This window comes from Mobula hypostoma, chromosome X2 (genome assembly GCF_963921235.1).
Source record: "Mobula hypostoma chromosome X2, sMobHyp1.1, whole genome shotgun sequence".
NCBI classification, from domain to species: domain Eukaryota; kingdom Metazoa; phylum Chordata; class Chondrichthyes; order Myliobatiformes; family Myliobatidae; genus Mobula; species Mobula hypostoma.
In genome coordinates, this window is record NC_086129.1 from 46,604,509 (window position 1) to 46,619,165 (window position 14,657).

The 14,657-nt window shown below is 42.1% G+C and overlaps 1 protein-coding gene across 1 annotated transcript in view; it reads right to left on the reverse strand.

The window, feature by feature from the left end:
- Nucleotides 1-751: 751 nt before the first annotated feature.
- The window catches only part of LOC134340727 (uncharacterized), a 38,619-nt gene continuing 24,713 nt past the window's right edge, over nucleotides 752-14,657 (reverse strand). Inside the window, exons 6-12 of the mRNA XM_063038194.1 lie at nucleotides 12,445-12,550; nucleotides 10,775-10,921; nucleotides 10,294-10,354; nucleotides 7,619-7,785; nucleotides 4,733-4,840; nucleotides 3,582-3,696; nucleotides 752-3,434 (exon numbers count right to left, since the gene is read on the reverse strand). Coding sequence (XP_062894264.1) covers nucleotides 3,415-3,434; nucleotides 3,582-3,696; nucleotides 4,733-4,840; nucleotides 7,619-7,785; nucleotides 10,294-10,354; nucleotides 10,775-10,921; nucleotides 12,445-12,550 — 724 coding nt within the window. The 3' untranslated portion in view covers nucleotides 752-3,414. The remainder of the gene's footprint in view (nucleotides 3,435-3,581; nucleotides 3,697-4,732; nucleotides 4,841-7,618; nucleotides 7,786-10,293; nucleotides 10,355-10,774; nucleotides 10,922-12,444; nucleotides 12,551-14,657) is intronic.

Below are 14,657 nucleotides of genomic sequence, written 5' to 3' on the forward strand. Positions count from 1 at the left end.
AGGCTGTAAATAAAGCAGCTCGGGACGTCAGGGCTTGGAGTTCAATTCCGGTGCTGTTCTGTAAGGAGTCTCTGTACGTCCTCCCCATGGAATGCGTGGGTTTTCCCCAGGCTCTCCGGTTTCCTCCCACAGTCCAAAGACATAACCGGGTAGGTCATTGTAAACTGTTCCATGAATAGGTTAGGGTTAGTCGGGCTTGCTGGGGCCAGGGGGGCCTACTCCGCGATGTATTGCTAAATTACACAAATAAACAAATCATACCACCCTGTTAGAAACAGACACAAAACGTTGAAGGAACTCAGCATGTCAGAAGATGAATTAATCTACTGACCCGTAGATCTTTGGAATGTGGGAGGAAACCGGAGCGCCCGGAGGAAACCCATGCGGTCATGGTGAGAACTTACAAACTCCTGACAGACAGCGGTGGGAATTGAACCCAGGTCGCTGCCATTGTAAAGCATTACACTAACCATTACATTATTCTGCCACTCCTATGTGGTAAGAAAGAAAGAAAGTGAGGCAAGGATATACAAGCCAATCAGCCACTGTGAGTTTTGAAAATGACCAAGCATTCAAATCAAATTAGTTTGATGGTCATTTATCAAGCCATTGCTCGGTGCCTCGTGAAACATTTCACCTATCGAAACAAATCAAACGTTTTGATGTCACTCCTGAAGAACAATAATAAAAACTGCTTTCTGAACCCATAGAGACACAAATACAATATGAGTGAAAGGAATTTAATTGCAACCAAAAATAGGTGAACTACCAAAGGAGTAATCATGCTCAGAAAAAAAAAGTCAACATAATTGTACAGAGAAACAAGGGGGAAAGTCATAAGAAACCATTTATTGACACAATATATACAGTGCAATTGCTAGACAATATAACCAACAGAAGCTTCAGAGAAACCAGCTCGTTTGCAACCACAGATTCCCATATAACCTGAAAAGACCAGAAGCCAAAATTGAAATTGTTTGTTTTAATTGGTCAGTAATAGTAGAAGAGTCTTATTTTATTTTTTCTCTTTCTCTTAATTGATATAACATACTAATTTGGCAATGAATAACCCCAAGAGAATGCAAACTCAAATGATTAAGGTCAACTCAGTTCAGTTTGGTAGGGTTAGTGTCACAGATTGTAGGGGGATACCTGTTATACCCGTCTCGTCCAGCTGCTGCAGTGAGACGTTCCATCCACACACATAATCTGTCCTATTTAACAGATTTTGAACAGAAGACAACAATTTCGACTTTGCAATCAGTCTAAGGACATGTTTACTTCTTTTTAGGTATATGTGCAACTCTTATAACTAAACACGAGAGACTCCAGAGCAACACACACAAAATGCTGGAGGAGCACAGCAGGTCAGACAGCATCTATGGAAATGAATAAACTTTTGAGGTTTCAGGCCGAGACCCTCCTTCAGAACAGGAAAGGAAGAGGGAAGACACCCAAATAAAAAGGTGGAGTGAGGCTAACTAGAAGTTGATAGGTGAAACCAGGTGGGTAGGAAAGGCCAAGGGCTGGAGAAGAAGGAATCTGACAGGAGAGCAGAGTGGACCATAGGAGAAAGGGAAGGAGGAAGGGACCCAGGGGAAGTAATAGGTAGGTGAGAAGAGGTAAAAGGTCAGAGTGGGAAATAGAAGAAGAGTTGGGGGGGGGTGGGGAGAGTAAAAAATTTGTTTACCGAAGAAATCAATATTCATGCCATCAGGTTTGAGGCTGCCCAGACGGAATACAAGCGTTGCTCCTCCACCCTGAGGGTGACCTCATCTTGGCACAAGAGGAGGCCATGGATCGACATGTCAGAATGGGAATTGGAATTAAAATGTTTGGCCACCTGAAGTCCTGCTTGTGGTGGATGGAGCAGAGATGCTCAATGAAGTGGTCCCCCAATTTATAACGGGTCTCACCATGTTGAGGATGCCACATTGGGAGCTCTGTACACAATAGACAACTCCTGCAGATACACAGGTGAAGTGAAGTCTCACCTGGAAGGACTGCCTTATAACTCTAGTTGTGTTTTAATATCCTTTACGCAGTTGGTGCAAGGGAACATATCCTTGCACTAATTTTGAGTAATGCCTTCAAAAATGTTCAAACATGTATTTTGGATCGTCATTTATTTATAATAATACTCAACTTCATTTATAAAATGCTTTTATTGCATATTATTTGTTTTTCACAATGATTTTGAACTTAATAAGCAATTTGAGTGTTTTCTTAAAATGCTGGATGAACTCAGCAAGTCAGGCAGCACATATGGAAATTACTAAATATTTTGATGTTGAATAAACAGTTGATATTTTGGCTCAAGATCTTTCATCAGGATTGGAAAGGAAGGAGGAAGAAGCTAGAATAGGTGGTGGAGGGAAAGGAGTACAAGTTGGTGATAGGTGAGGGGAAGATAGGTAGGTGGGGGAGGGGGATGAAGTGAGAAGTTGGGAGGTGACAGGTGGAAGAGGTAAGGGGTTGAAGAAGGAGGAATCTGAAAGTGGAGGAGAATGGACCAGGGAAAAGGGAATGTGGAAGGGAACCAGAGGGAGGTGATGGGCAGGTGAGAAGAAGGGGTAATGTGAGGGTTCTCAGCTCAAAACGTCAACTGAGTATTGTACTCCTTTGGATGCTATCTGATCTGCTGAATTCCTCTTGCATTTTGTGATTGCTGCTTTAGATTTCTAGCATCTGCAGAACCTTGTGTGTTTTCTTGCTCACAGGTTGAGGATATTGATGACTAGTGTTTATTTCTATCGCTGAATTGAAGAAGTTGCTAGGAGCAGTAGGCTCACAAGAAGATTGGCACATTTCTTTTTGTGTAGTTTAACAGCTTTCATTTAGGGCTTCAGAGCTATTTAATAGTTTCACAGTTACCATTTCTGGGAATAGATTTATAAACATTAAAGAAAGATGAGCTTTATTTGTCCAATGTATATTGAAACAGAGTGAGATGTGTTGTTTTACATCAAATCAATCAGTGAGTATTGTGCTGTGATCACACCTCTGGCACCAACGTAGCACGGCCACAACTCACTAACCCTAACCGTTCATCTTTGGAAGGTACAAGGAACCTGGAGCACCTGGAGGTAAGCCACACGGTCACAGGGAGAACATAAAAGTCCTTACACACTGCAGTGGGAATTGAACTCCGATCAGTGATCACTGGTGCTGTAAAGTGATCTGTTAGCTGCTACGTTAAATTCCAAATTTATTTAATTACTTGAATTTAAAATTCCACATTTGCCAAGGTGGGATTCACATCGGCTGGACAAATGGCCCAGAGTTCTGCCAGTGACTTAACTACTACATCACCATCCACCATCCATTCATGTGCATGTCCAAAAAGGCAGTGGCTTGACATTAGCCGTAGCTCACGTTCCACATTGACCTTTACTTCTCATTTCCTTAACCTTCTCACTGATCTGGCAGAGTCCCTGTAAAAAGAAAACACATTCAATTTCTTTCATCATTTTGGGAGGAATTTTTGCATGAATGTTTCAGACTTAATATCAGTTACAATAATTTAAAATGACTTTCTATTTTCCTTAAAGAAAGTTGTCTCTATGTGAATTTTTACTCACCTTGTGGCACATTGCTAGGCTGCTTGTAGTTTTTACAAGGAGGCAGTTCAGGGGCTATCACTAGGACCTCAGCTTTCTGATACACTGAATCGAGTACTGCATTAGAGCCAAGTTCCTATAGAGAGGCAAGGTCCAACATTAGTAGTTTCACTGAGTTATATTTATGTCGGAGGGGATGGGTGAGCGCTAGGCAGGACATCCTGCTCACTTAAGGAAGGTGAAGCGTTTTCCATAGCCTCTCCTTTCCAGGCGTGGTGACTGCAGACCTGTATATACCAGAATGCTTGTTGGCATGGAGATGGCAGGCCGATGGGCCTGTTTCTATGTTGGATGACTCTTTGACTGAGGCTGTCACAAGGGCTGAACAAGTCACTAGTTTATTTGTTAACAGTTGCATTTGCACTGATTGGGCTATGGGGATGTCAAATAACCTATGTCAGTGCCTAGTGACACAGTAGAATTCTATTCTAGTATACGGTAGAATTTAAATATATACAGTATGTCAGTGAATGTGTGTTACTAATCTATGTGCCTTACATTTAATTAAGGAACAAGATCATAAGACATAGGAGCAGAATTAGACTATTTGGCCAATCGAGTCAGCTCTGTCATTCCATCATGGCTGATTATTATCCCTCTCAGCCTAATTCTCCTGCCTTCTTCCTGTAACCTTTGACACCCTGATTAATCAAGAACCTATCAACCTCCAATGACATGTCCTGCACAGCCACCTCTGGTAATGAATTCCAGATTCACCACTCTCTGGTTAAAGAAACTTCTCCTACTTCTGTTCTAAATGGATGTCCCTCTATTCTGAGGCTGTGACCTCCGGTGGTCCTGGACTCCCCCGCTATAGGAAACATCCTCCCCACATCCATTCTATCTAGGCCTTTCAATATTCAATAGGTTTCAATAAGATAACCCCCCCACCCATTTTTGAGGCCCAGAGTCATCAAACATACATTAACCCTTTCATTCCCGGAATCATTCTCATGAACCTGAGAATGTAACTCTTATTTAGCTGATGGTAAGATTCTTTTGCAATAAAGAATATTAAAATACTAAGTGTGAGATAACAAAAGTTCTCAGCTAAATGACGACACTAAATTTCATCAAGTGTTTCTGCTCTGGTTTTATTGAATATAACATACCTTGTGAGCAATGGTTTTCATTTTACCAATATGGTCATAAAGCAAATTCAGGACTTCAGTGTCATTTTCTTCCTCTGCCAAATGGATGATACTTTGTCCATTCATGTCCTTCAGGGAAAGAAGACATCATTCAGATGAGTGACATTCCTTAATGGTTTCCCTTTTATCCCTGACCTCGTCTCCCAAGGGTGCTGGCCGGTTTTCCATTTGGGTACTAGCAATTTGCATATTGTCACTAAGCTGCAACACCATTTATATCAGAAGCCAGTCTGCTTTGCACACGACACCACCCTGTCAAGGTCTGCAGAGGACTAGAATATAAAAGCAAGGATGTAATTCTGAGGCTTTATAAGGCATTGGTCAGACTGCACTTGGAGTATTGTGGGTAGTTTTGGGCCCCTTAATCTTAGAAAGGGTGTGCTGGCATTGGAGAGGGTTAAGAGGAGTTTAATAAGAGAGATCCCAGAAATGAAAGGGTTAATATATGAATGTTATTCAATGGCTCTGGGCCTGTACTCACTGGAGTTTAGAGGAATGATTGGGGAATCTCAAAGAAACCTATCAAATATTGATAGACTGAGATAGGGTAAATGTGGAGAGGATGTTTCCTATGGTGGGGGAGTCCAGGACCAGAGGGCACAGCCTCAGAATAGAAGGACAACCATTTAGAACAGAGATAAGGAGGAATTTCTATAGCCAGAAGGTGGTGGAATCCATTGCCACAGGCAGCTGCAGAGGCCAAGACATCGCCATATTTAAGACGGAGGTTGATAAGTTCTCAATTAATCAGGATGTCAAAGATTACAGGGAGAAGGCAGGAGAATGGGGTTGAGAGGGAAAGTAAATCAGCCATGATTGAATAGTGGAACAGACCTGATGGCCAAATGACCTAATTCTGCTCCTGTTTTACAGTCTTCTGCTTGCAATCTCGATGCCTGTGCAGGTTTCTTTTATGTAAAACTGTATTTCTGGCATGGCTCTATTCACAATGAACTGAAATAGAATGCATGCTATTGGACTTCAAATGCCTTTATGCATCCAATTAGCAGTCAGATCCAGTCAAGTTGAGCTTACTGTGATGTGTACAAGTACGGTGAGGTACGAGTATGATAAGGTACAGCAGCATCACAGGCATGTAGATCCGGACAGAAACACAAAGATACAAATTATACAAGACAGTGAAAAGAAAAAGACTGCAAAACAAGATCTTTTGCAAATAAAGTGGACGGACAAATCCATGGTAGTGCAAGAGATGGTCCATAGTTGGTGATGTGAGATTAGGGTTGTGCAAGTATCTGACGGTTGTCGGGCAGGAATCAAAACAAGAAACAAAGGGTTTATTTCCCAAATCCATTAATCAGAATCATGTTTATTATCACTCACACATTGTGAAATTTGTTGTTTTGCAACAGCGGTACAGTGCAATACATAAAAAATTACAAGAAATTACAATGAGTGTTATAAAAAATAATTAAGTAGTGTAAAAAGAGGAAAATTGCGAGGTAGTATTCATGGACCGTTCAAAAATCCCATGGTGGAGGGGAAGAAGCTGTTCCTAAAATGTTGCGTGTGTCTTCAGGCTCTTGTACCTCCTCACTGATAGTAGCAATGAGAAGAGGGCATGTCCTGGATGGTAGGGGGTCCATAAAGGTGTATGCCATTTTCTTGAAGTATTGTCTTTGGAAGTGTCCTCAATGTTGAGGAGGCTCATGCCCATGGAGCTGGCTGAGTTTACAACTTTCTGCAGCTTTTTCTGATCCTGTGGAGTGGACCCTCCATACCGGTCAGTGATGCAACCAGTCAGAATGCTCTCCACGGTATATCTGTAGAAATTTGTGACAGTCTTTGGCGACATACCAATTCTCCTCAAACTCCTAATGAAATATACTTACTGGTGTGTCTTGTTCATAATTGACCCCACCTGTAAGACTGTTTGAGACAACTTATTTTTTATTCTTTCTTACTTCTCTTCAAATATTTGTATATTTGTGCACTTGTAATGCTACTGTGACACTGTAATTTCCTTTGGGATCAATAAAGTATCTATCTATCAATATGTTGGTTTCAAATACTGGACATCAATATATGCTCCACAAGCACAAAAAGGTAAAATTTTGTTTTTTTGTCATTGTCCAATTGAGATCTACAAGGCCTAGTTCCTTGGGTCTCCCATTACTTTTCTATCTCCTTTGAAGAACCCCTTAAAAACTACCCTTTTGGCCTGTTTTCTAGTCCTACCTCATGTAGAGGGATGTAAAATTTTGTTTGTACGCGCCTATGAAGCATCTTGGTAAGTTTATTGAAATACAAGGTGTTATATGACCTACTTTCCAGCTGTTAAGGTACTATTCATAAAGTGTAAAATTACATTGATAACCAATCCCAAATTTATTGTTAAATAAAAATCATAATAGATGAAGCTTAGACTTGACTTCCTGAACATAGGTGTTGACACTGATCCGTCCCATCAGATTTTGTATGCTGACTCCGGAGGCCTGTTTGGGGTTCAGCGACTGTCTGTGCATGTGAGTGGAAGGGGGCTTGTTTTGCCCTGGCTGTGTTCTGTTGTTGCTGCCGCTGCTCGTGTTGCTCTGCTGAACATTGTGGACGTGCGAGGTTGGCACCGGAATGTGTGAAGACACTTGCGGGCTGCCCCCAGCACATCCTTGGGTTTGTTGGTTGTTAACACAAAAATGTATTTCACTGGATGTTTGGATGTATGTGTGATAATTAAGTGGACTTGAATCTACAGAATAAACTGATACGGTTTCATGCTCCTGCTCTGGCCCTGTTATATATTCAATGATAAGCTACTTCCTGAGAATCCAATGAAATACAATTCTGAGAACTTTCAGTTAAAATGCCACAATGTGGTACCTTCCGTACCTGCAAGGAAATAGAGGATCCCATCCTCAGCAGGCATCTCAACCCATCCAGGAGCTGCTCCTTTCTCAGCGCCATGAACCTCTGCATGTCACTGCCCATCTCCAAGTTCTCAAACTCCTTTACTGTTGCAATGTGAGCCAACATTACATAGTGTAATGGGGTCAGATCTTTAAACCAAAGACAACAGCTTGTTACTCACACTTACTGAAATTAGTCATACCTAGAGTCTTTGGTGATATACCAAATCTCCTAATGAGCTTGCATGCCTTCTTTCTAATTGCATCGATATACAGGACATCAATACACTGTCCGTGAGCACAGTAAGCTGCAGCTGGAGTCCCCAGCACAATCCTCACTGACCTGATTTGATGTACATGTGACAAATGCTTTATTAGGTACACCAGTACACCTGCTCGTTAATGCAAATATCTAATCAGCCAATCATGTGGCAGCAACTGTTGTAACGTGTGGTTATTTGAGTTACTGTCACCTTCCTGTCAGTTTGAACCAGTCTGGCCATTCTCCTCTGACCTCTCTCATTAACAAAGCGTTGTCACCCACAGAACTGCTGCTCACTGGATGTCTTCTTGTTTCTCACACTGTTCTCTGTAAACTCTAGAGACTGTTGTGTGTGAAAATCCCAGGAGATCAGCAGATTTCTGAGATACACAAACCACCCCGTCTGGCACCAACAATCATTCCACAGACAAAATCACTTCCGGAAGAGGATGGTGCCAGTGAACAATGCTACCATGGCGACATTCTCCAGATGACCCATGAACTGTTTTTTTTCTCCACTTCTTTTATATCTTCTTTTTCTTTTAGCTGTGGTCCTGATACCATTGGAGCCTGTGATATGCAGTTTGATGGTGTGTTTTCAGGCTGATTGAGTGATCTTGCGTTTTGCTGCCTCCAAGAAGGTTCCTGGAGGTGAGTGGCCTCGAGGCTAAGAAGCTTAGAGATGCGGCATGAGTTCCTGATCAACTTAATTCTCACTGATCAAAATGTTGAGGAAGATTGAAAATATTGAGATGAGTGTGAAAGTGAGCAAATGTTCAGGGCTGTCTACCAGCGGAAGGTGTCTGCGTGTGACGGTCTCAGTGTCTCTCTCCCTGATGCTGTCGCAGGGTGGTACAGAAGTTCTGGGTCTGCAGTTTGTGGATTGGGCTGTAGCTCCTGGTCACTCCTTTTTTTTGTGACTATTTTGCTAAATTTGGGTGACTTTGAATCGGGGCAGCCTGCAGATGAACTGAGCTGAAATGAATGTGGACTCTTTCGATGTTGTATTTTATACTCTGTAATTTCGCCCGTTCTTTCTTGTTGCTGCTTGCACAATTTGCTTTTTGCACTGGGGGGGGGGGGGGTTGATGCTATTATTGCTGTTTGTGTGATTTGTTTTTGCACGGGGGGGTTGATGCTATTGTTGCTGTTTGCGCGATTTGTGTTTGCACGAGGGGGGGTTGATGCTATTGTTGCTGTTTGCGCGATTTGTTTTTGCACGGGGGGGTTGATGCTATTGTTGCTGTTTGCGCGATTTGTGTTTGCACAAGGGGGGGTTGATGCTATTGTTGCTGTTTGCGCGATTTGTTTTTGCACGGGGGGGGTTGATGCTATTGTTGCTGTTTGCGCGATTTGTGTTTGCACGAGGGGGGGTTGATGCTATTGTTGCTGTTTGCGCGATTTGTTTTTGCACGGGGGGGTTGATGCTATTGTTGCTGTTTGCGCGATTTGTTTTTGCACGGGGGGGTTGATGCTATTGTTGCTGTTTGCGCGATTTGTTTTTGCACTGGGGGGGTTGATGCTATTGTTGCTGTTTGCGCGATTTGTTTTTGCACTGGGGGGGTTGATGCTATTGTTGCTGTTTGCGCGATTTGTTTTTGCACGGGGGGGTTGATGCTATTGTTGCTGTTTGCGCGATTTGTGTTTGCACGAGGGGGGGTTGATGCTATTGTTGCTGTTTGCGCGATTTGTTTTTGCACGGGGGGTTGATGCTATTGTTGCTGTTTGCGCGATTTGTTTTTGCACGGGGGGGTTGATGCTATTGTTGCTGTTTGCGCGATTTGTTTTTGCACTGGGGGGGTTGATGCTATTGTTGCTGTTTGCGCGATTTGTTTTTGCACTGGGGGGGTTGATGCTATTGTTGCTGTTTGCGCGATTTGTTTTTGCATGCGGGGAGGGGCTGATGTTCTCATTGTCGTTCGCGCGATTTGTTTTTTCGCACAGGGGGTTTGATGTTCTTGCTTCCATTTGTGTGATTTGTTTTCTTTGTGTGGCGGAGTTGATTTTGTTTCTTTGAACAGGTTCCATACCTTTCTTTGTTTCGTGGCTGTCTGTGGAAAGACAAATCTCAGAGTTGTACACTCCATGCATACTTTGAACATAAATGTACTTTGAATCCTTTTGAGTCACATTTCTTCCCGATTCTGATGTTTGGTCTGAACAAATGAACTTGAACTTCATGACCATGTCCGCGTGCACTGAGTTGCTGCCACGTGGTTGGCTGATTAGATATTTGCATTAACGAGGTATGCAGGGGTACCCAATAAAGTGGCCATTGAGCGTAAAGCTAACCTTATTTTAAGCATACATAGATTATCACATTCAACACAGTTGGCAAATTTAATCCAAGCTGACTAGAAATTATGTCACTGAAGATACACAGATCTAAAACTTACAATTATTGTCCCTGGCATCAATGTCAAAATCTGTTCCATTCTTCAGGGTCTTCTCTATTACCTGCAATAATCAATAATAATGTCATTGTTGGATAACTGTAGCAGAGGTATTAGCTAATCTGGAGTCATGAGGTTTGCCTGGGGGATCACATAGGAGCGTAGTGGCTAGAGTAACACCTTATTACACCGGTGATCAGAGTTCAATTCCCACTGCTGCCTGTATGTTCTCCCCCGTGACTGCTGGGTTTTCTCCGGGTGCTCCGGTTTCCTCCCACATTCCAAAGACATACAGGTTAGTGTTAGTGAGTTGTAGGTATGCTACGTTGATGCTGGAAGCACAGCAACTTGCTGGCTGCCCCAGCACATCCTCATACAGTGTTGGTCATTGACCTCAACGACACATTTCACCGGATGTTTCGATGTACGTGTGAGAAATAAAGCAAATCTTTCATCTTTAACTGCAGACTTCCTGCTGATATACCTGTAATACTTGGAGGAAGCCATTCTCTGCACACAGATGTATAGGAGTCTTCCCCAGAAAGTCCCTCTCATTGATCTGGGCTCCCAGTGAAATAAGATCATTGACCATCAGGTGCTGGTTTCGTTCCGCAGCTAAGTGTAGCGCAGTCTACGAAAACAATACGAGGAGAATCAGTACACGCCAAGCTCTGAATGACCTCCCCCTTCTGATGAGTTCCCATTTTTCTCAATTCCAAGACATTGTTGTTTCAGTGGCCTCTCTTACAGAACTTGTTAAGAATTGAAATATTTTCATGATTGTGTTAACACACTTGTAAATAGACCTGAAGCCCAGAGCCCACCCATTTTAATTCTACTTCCCATTCCAACGCGTTGGTCCACGGCCTCCTTGACGGCCAGGGTAAGGCCACACTCAGGCTGGAGGAGCAACACCCATATTCCATCTAGGTAGTCTCCAGCTTGATGGTATGAACATCGATTTCTCCAACTTCCTTTAATGTCTCTCCCCACCCCCCCACCTTCTCTCATTTTCAGTTCGCCATCGTGGCTCCCTTCTCTCCTCCTCACCTGCTTATCATCTCTTTCTCCCACGGTCCACTCTCCTTTCCTAACAGATTCCTTCTTCTTCAACCCTCTACCTCTTCCATCCATCACCTTCCATCTTCGTACTTCACTCCCCTTTCCCTACCCACCTTCCCCTCACCTGACTTCACCTATCACCTGCCAGCTTGTAAACCTTTTCTTCACCCTCGTCTTTTTAATCTGGCACCTTCCCCCTTCCTTTCTAGTCCTTATGAACGGTCTCATCCGAAACGTTAACTGTTCATTTCTCTCTGCAGATGCTGTCTGACTTGCTGAATTCCTCCAGCATTTTATGTGTGTTAAGATGAAGGGGATAATGTGCAATTTGGAAAATAGATTTCATTTAACACACAAGATATAATGTCTCTGTTTATCTTTCAAGTTTAAATTGGGTATTACAAAGCTGTATGGCTCTTTTTAAGCTGATTATCAGTCTTCAATGAAGCTGAGTATTAGATTGCAGTAAGCTTTAGTTTGCAGGAACAACTACGGTTACACTGTGATATTTACTGAAGGAATTAAGCATATTGTAAGGTTCAAGGTGCAATTATGCCTTTACAGATTAGTCCACTTTTCATTTATGCCCTTTTAAAAAAAAAAATCTCAGAGACATTAATACAAAAGGAGCCCTACAAGCTCTTTCTGGAAAGGTAAATTAAAATATTACAAAACTTTTCCAAATCCTCAATCACTTACCTGATCAAGTTTTTCCCTCCCTCATTCCCTCTTCTATTGCCCATTCTAGCTTCCTTCTTACCTCTTCTCCTCACCAGCCTATCATCTACCCCCTCCTCCTTTCACTTCTCCCATGGTCAACTCTCCTCTCTTATTAGATTCCTTCTTCTTTAGCACTTTACCTTTTTCCACCTATCCCCTCCCAGCTTCTTTCTTCATCCTCCCTCCCCCCACCCACCTGGCTCACCTATCTTGTACTCCTTGCCCTCCCCCCTCCTCCTTATTCTGGTTTCTGCCCCCTTCCATTTCCAGTCCTGCCGAAGGGTCTTGGCCCGAAATGTCAACTGCTTGTTCATTTCCATAGACGCTGCCTGACCTGCCGAGTTCCTCCAGCATTTTGTGTGCGTCACTTACCTGACCTCTGGAATCCTTTGTATCAATGCTACTCAAGTCAGACATCCGACAAGCTAACCCATAAGCTAGAGCTCTCTTCCCCTGAATGACAGCATAATGTAACAATCTATGAAAGCATAAAAAATAGGGTAGTCGGTTAGCAGGGTGACAAAGCACTGAAATAAGAAATACAGCGATTCAAATAAATTAGTTTTTCTGCAATTAGTATGTAAATTCCAATGATATGTAAATTGGAGTAAATTACATAGTGACATACAAAAGGCTGGAGGAACTCAGCAGGTCAGGCAGCATCTGTGGAGAGGAATAAACATTTCAAACTGAGACCCTCCATCAGGACACCTGATGAATGAACATCGGCTCTTTATTCCCCTCCATAAATGTTGCCTGAGCTGCTGAGTTCCTCCTGCATTTTGTGTGTTGCTGCTCTGGATTTCCAGCATCTGCAGGGTCTCTTGTGTTTAGTAAAATTACATGTTTGATAATTTTTTTTTGTTACAATACTGCTAAGTATATCTTGTGGTAGATGAGTCACTCATTTCCATTGAGATTATCTTAAATGATCATCAGGTACACTGGTATTGACTTAGCTCTTTTTTTAAAATGTCATGCACAAAAGCATAAGGAGAATCAGATTTCCTGGAAGAAAAGGAATGCATCCAACACATGCTTATTTACATTTCTTAGAAGTCACACAATGACTACTGTTCCACACTCTTACCACCCTCTGAGTAAAGAAGTGCCCTCTCATTTTTCCCTTAAACATTTCACCTTTCGCCCTTATCTCATGACCTGTAGTTGTAGTCCCACCCAACCTCGGTGGAAAAAGTCTGCTTGCATTTACCCTATCTATTATCATCATCATCAGGTGCCGTGCCCAGTTTGAGCTTTGACTGTCATGGTCCACACACTCCTGTTTCGGGTCAAGTGGATCAATTCATTGGTATTCATTTCCGGTTCTCTGGCTGCTGTCTCCATCATCATTTGTCTTTGTCCTCCTCTTGCTTTCTTCCCTTCAATCTTTCCCATAATTACCGTGCATTCTAACTCCTCTTTCCTAATCACATGTCCAATGAAGTTATGTTGCCTTTTCATGATCTCATACATTATTTCTCTTTTTGTGTTTGCTCTGTTCATGAGATTCTCGTTAAATATTCGTTTCGTCCATGATATTCTTTGCATCCTCCTCAAAAACCACATCTCTGCTGTTACAATTTGTTTCCTCATGTTACTAGATATTGTCCAACATTCTGAGCCATATAACATAACTGGATAAACGTAACATTTCAGTACTCTGAGGCGGGTTGTCGTGCCTAGTTTAGTATTGGTCAGTATACTCTTCATTCTCGTAAAGGTGTCTTTTGCCATCCCTATTCTTCTTTTGATGTCCATGTCGCACCTGCCATCTGATGTCACCCAGCTTCCTAAGTAGCAAAAGTTCTGTACTTGTTTTATATCTTCCCCGTTTATTCTCAGCCTGCAGATAGGATTCTCCTTCTTTTTGGATATCACCATTCATTCTGTCTTTTTGCAATTGATAGACCCATTTTTGCACTTGCTTCAACAATTATATCAATTAAGTTTTGTAGTTCTTCCTCCGTACTTGCAATTAACACAGTGTCATCCACATATCTGAAATTACTGATGTTTTCACCGCCAACTTTGATTCCCAAGATGCCTCTTATTTTTTGTAATATTGTTTCACTGTACACATTAAACAAATCAGGGGAGAAAACACACCCTTGTCTAACGCCTCTTGATTTTTGTAAACTGAGTCACTTCTCCATCTATTTTTACAGCGGCAGTTTGTTCCCAGTACAGATTTCTGATTAGGTGGAGGTCTTTTGAACCTAGATCTAGAGCTTCCTGTAATATTTCAAGTAACTTACTGTGCTTCACTTTATCAAATGCTTTTGGGTAGTCGATAAAACAAACAAATCTTTTTGCACTTGAATAGCTCGTTCTGATAGTATCCTTAACATCAATATTGCGTTTCTTGTACCCTTGTCTTTCACAAAACCACATTGTTCTTTACCTATTTCAGCTTGTACCTTACTTTTAGCTCTTGTCATCAAAATTCTTAGAAGTATCTTGGTGATATGACTCATTAAACTTATGGTCCTATGTAATTCACATTCTGTTGCTCCACCTTTCTTAGGAAGAGTGATAAATACCGATTTTTTTCATCTCTTCTGGTATTATTCCAGTCTCATAAA